The sequence below is a fragment of the Ostrea edulis genome, chromosome 8 (genome assembly GCF_947568905.1).
Source record: "Ostrea edulis chromosome 8, xbOstEdul1.1, whole genome shotgun sequence".
NCBI lineage: Eukaryota > Metazoa > Mollusca > Bivalvia > Ostreida > Ostreidae > Ostrea > Ostrea edulis.
The window spans coordinates 38,562,113-38,564,454 of record NC_079171.1 but is presented as its reverse complement, the minus strand read 5'-3'; the positions used below and the strand labels follow the sequence as shown (position 1 = coordinate 38,564,454).

The 2,342-nt window shown below is 37.7% G+C and overlaps 1 protein-coding gene across 1 annotated transcript in view; it reads left to right on the top strand.

The window, feature by feature from the left end:
* Window positions 1–310: 310 nt before the first annotated feature.
* The window catches only part of LOC125663198 (fibroleukin-like), an 8,159-nt gene continuing 6,127 nt past the window's right edge, over window positions 311–2,342 (top strand). The window contains exons 1-2 of the mRNA XM_048895501.2: window positions 311–511; window positions 860–956. Coding sequence (XP_048751458.2) covers window positions 422–511; window positions 860–956 — 187 coding nt within the window. The 5' untranslated portion in view covers window positions 311–421. The remainder of the gene's footprint in view (window positions 512–859; window positions 957–2,342) is intronic.

The window sequence follows — 2,342 nt, the reverse complement described above, 5'->3', positions numbered from 1 at the left end:
AATCGCTATCCTATTTTCGTGTCATCCCTTGTTAGATATTTATATAATTGTATATTGATAACAAAATGGATAAGAAGCCCCTCTGGTGAGACAGACTTTCGATTTTATTTATTAATTTCATATTCAGTGGCGGATCCAGAAAATATTCAAAAAATGGGGATGTAACCCAAGTTTACATCTTTTTCGATCAAGAAAGTGGGTTGACGATTCAAAAATGGCAAAATATTACCTATTATTAGGGAAAAAAATATTCAACCAAAATTAGGTGGGGGGGGGGGGGGGGGGTATACAACCATGGGGGTAATATCTGCCACAGATATTACATGTAAAATTCTGCTTCCTTCTTTACATTTTTACCTTCCTTTGTATTAAATCCTTAGGGAACACCGACTGTCAAACATTGCACTCAGAGCAAGGGGTTATGTTGTCTGGTGTCTACACGATTCGTACCAAAGGATACGATGATCACTCTGTTTACTGTGACATGACGACGGAAGGAGGAGGATGGACGGTAAGCCTCTCCGTTCTATAAAAATGCGGTATGGCACTGTGTGCATCTTTTAAAAAGTGTCTGTTTATGTTGCTGAACTTCCTTATCATTTTCATTAATTTCAATTACCGGAAATTACAGTATGATAGTAGAAAAATTATGGTACATTGTATTCGATTCAAACGAAAAATGAATTTGAAAAATGGCGTTTCTACATTTCGAGCAAAATGCAGCATCAAAAAGATAAGTACATGCCACCATACAGGGATTACGTATTAGAAAAATCGATATTAGGCGCATTGATTTGAAACCTTTGATTCTTCTTTTCTGATCATAAATTCTATGCGAGATAAAATATTTCCTGTTTAGGTAATACTGAAACGGACGGACGGATCTGTGGATTTTGCCAAGAATTGGGATGCCTACAAAAATGGATTCGGAGATGCATCATCCGAATATTGGATTGGTAAGCTATATTAAACTTATATTGGTGAACATTGGCTGGAGTCCGGTCACAACAAGCGCCAATGAAAAGCAGCGCCAATACAAACCAATATAAATTCAATCACTCCTTTCTCATATAGCCGGAATGTTTTCTTGGTTTTTTTTTTTAAATGAATTGTTCATTTTCAAGTCAAGTCATCTGTTACTGAATCATTACTGGGTGCATGCAATATCATATTTCCCACATTTTGAACTTTCAAACAGCTGCAATGGTCATTGCCAGATAATTGTTCCGTAGTGGATTAGTGGTTCGGGCATTCATTTCGCAATGGGGAGACACGGGTTTGATTTCCGATCCCGACGCGTCAACGTCAACGCTAACTTCAGAGACGTTTAAATGATCCTTCGCCAAGCGCCCAGATTTTGAGGAGAGAGTCGCTGGTTTTCAGACCCCCCAACCCCCAAAACAACCCGAAGGTCCCGTGTCACGCTAGGATTTAATACGATAAGTATCCTTCACTGCTACGGCTCTGAGCGCTACGCATTTGTCGAAATTTGTGGCACTTAACCTAAAGCTGGTGACGTTTCCACCCAAGTGAAATAATTCTCAAATGGAACGTAAAACTGGATACAAACAAAGAAACAATTGTTTTGGTTCACAACTGTAAACTGTGATCGAAATATTACGGCTATCAATTGATGGATATCGAAACTGACCACCAGAGCTGGTCCGCCATCTTTGTTTATTCCTAAACAAAGTAATCTGATCCCCGAAATGTTTTGGTGCGGATCCTAACACTTCACGAAAATTTGGCGTTGATGATGACCCCGATATTTTACGCTAAAAATATCTAGGATTTAGACATATTTGATCTCTAGCAAATTATTTTCTATCTGACAAATTTTATCATACATATGAAACCACTTATAAGATATTGGTGTATAAAGTATAACTCAGTTACATCGATTTTTTTTTGGTTTCGTTGAGTTATTTCGTTATAACCATGATTCGCTAATTACTTGAACACAGAACACTTAATGAATGACTTTAATTCTGGGGCATGTTATACGAGTATAACCTGGTTTGGGTCAGTTTACGCTTTATATTCCGCGAAGCGGATTATAAAAAATTGTAAACTGACCTAAATCAGGTTATACTCGTATAATATGCCCAAGTAGTAAAGTCATTACTTATAATTTAATGCAAGAGACAAAGTCACTAACCTTCGTTTATCAAAATGTACGTAAATGCGGGAAAATTTAAGTCAACTGAGCCGCGCAATGATTCACCTAGCAACAACGACGAAGCGTCTAGCTGTGAGTGCAGCCATCTTTAATCTTAGTTCTACGGAACCTATTTTATAGGGTTATTGAACTTATATCGGTGAATATTGGCACGAGTTGGCTG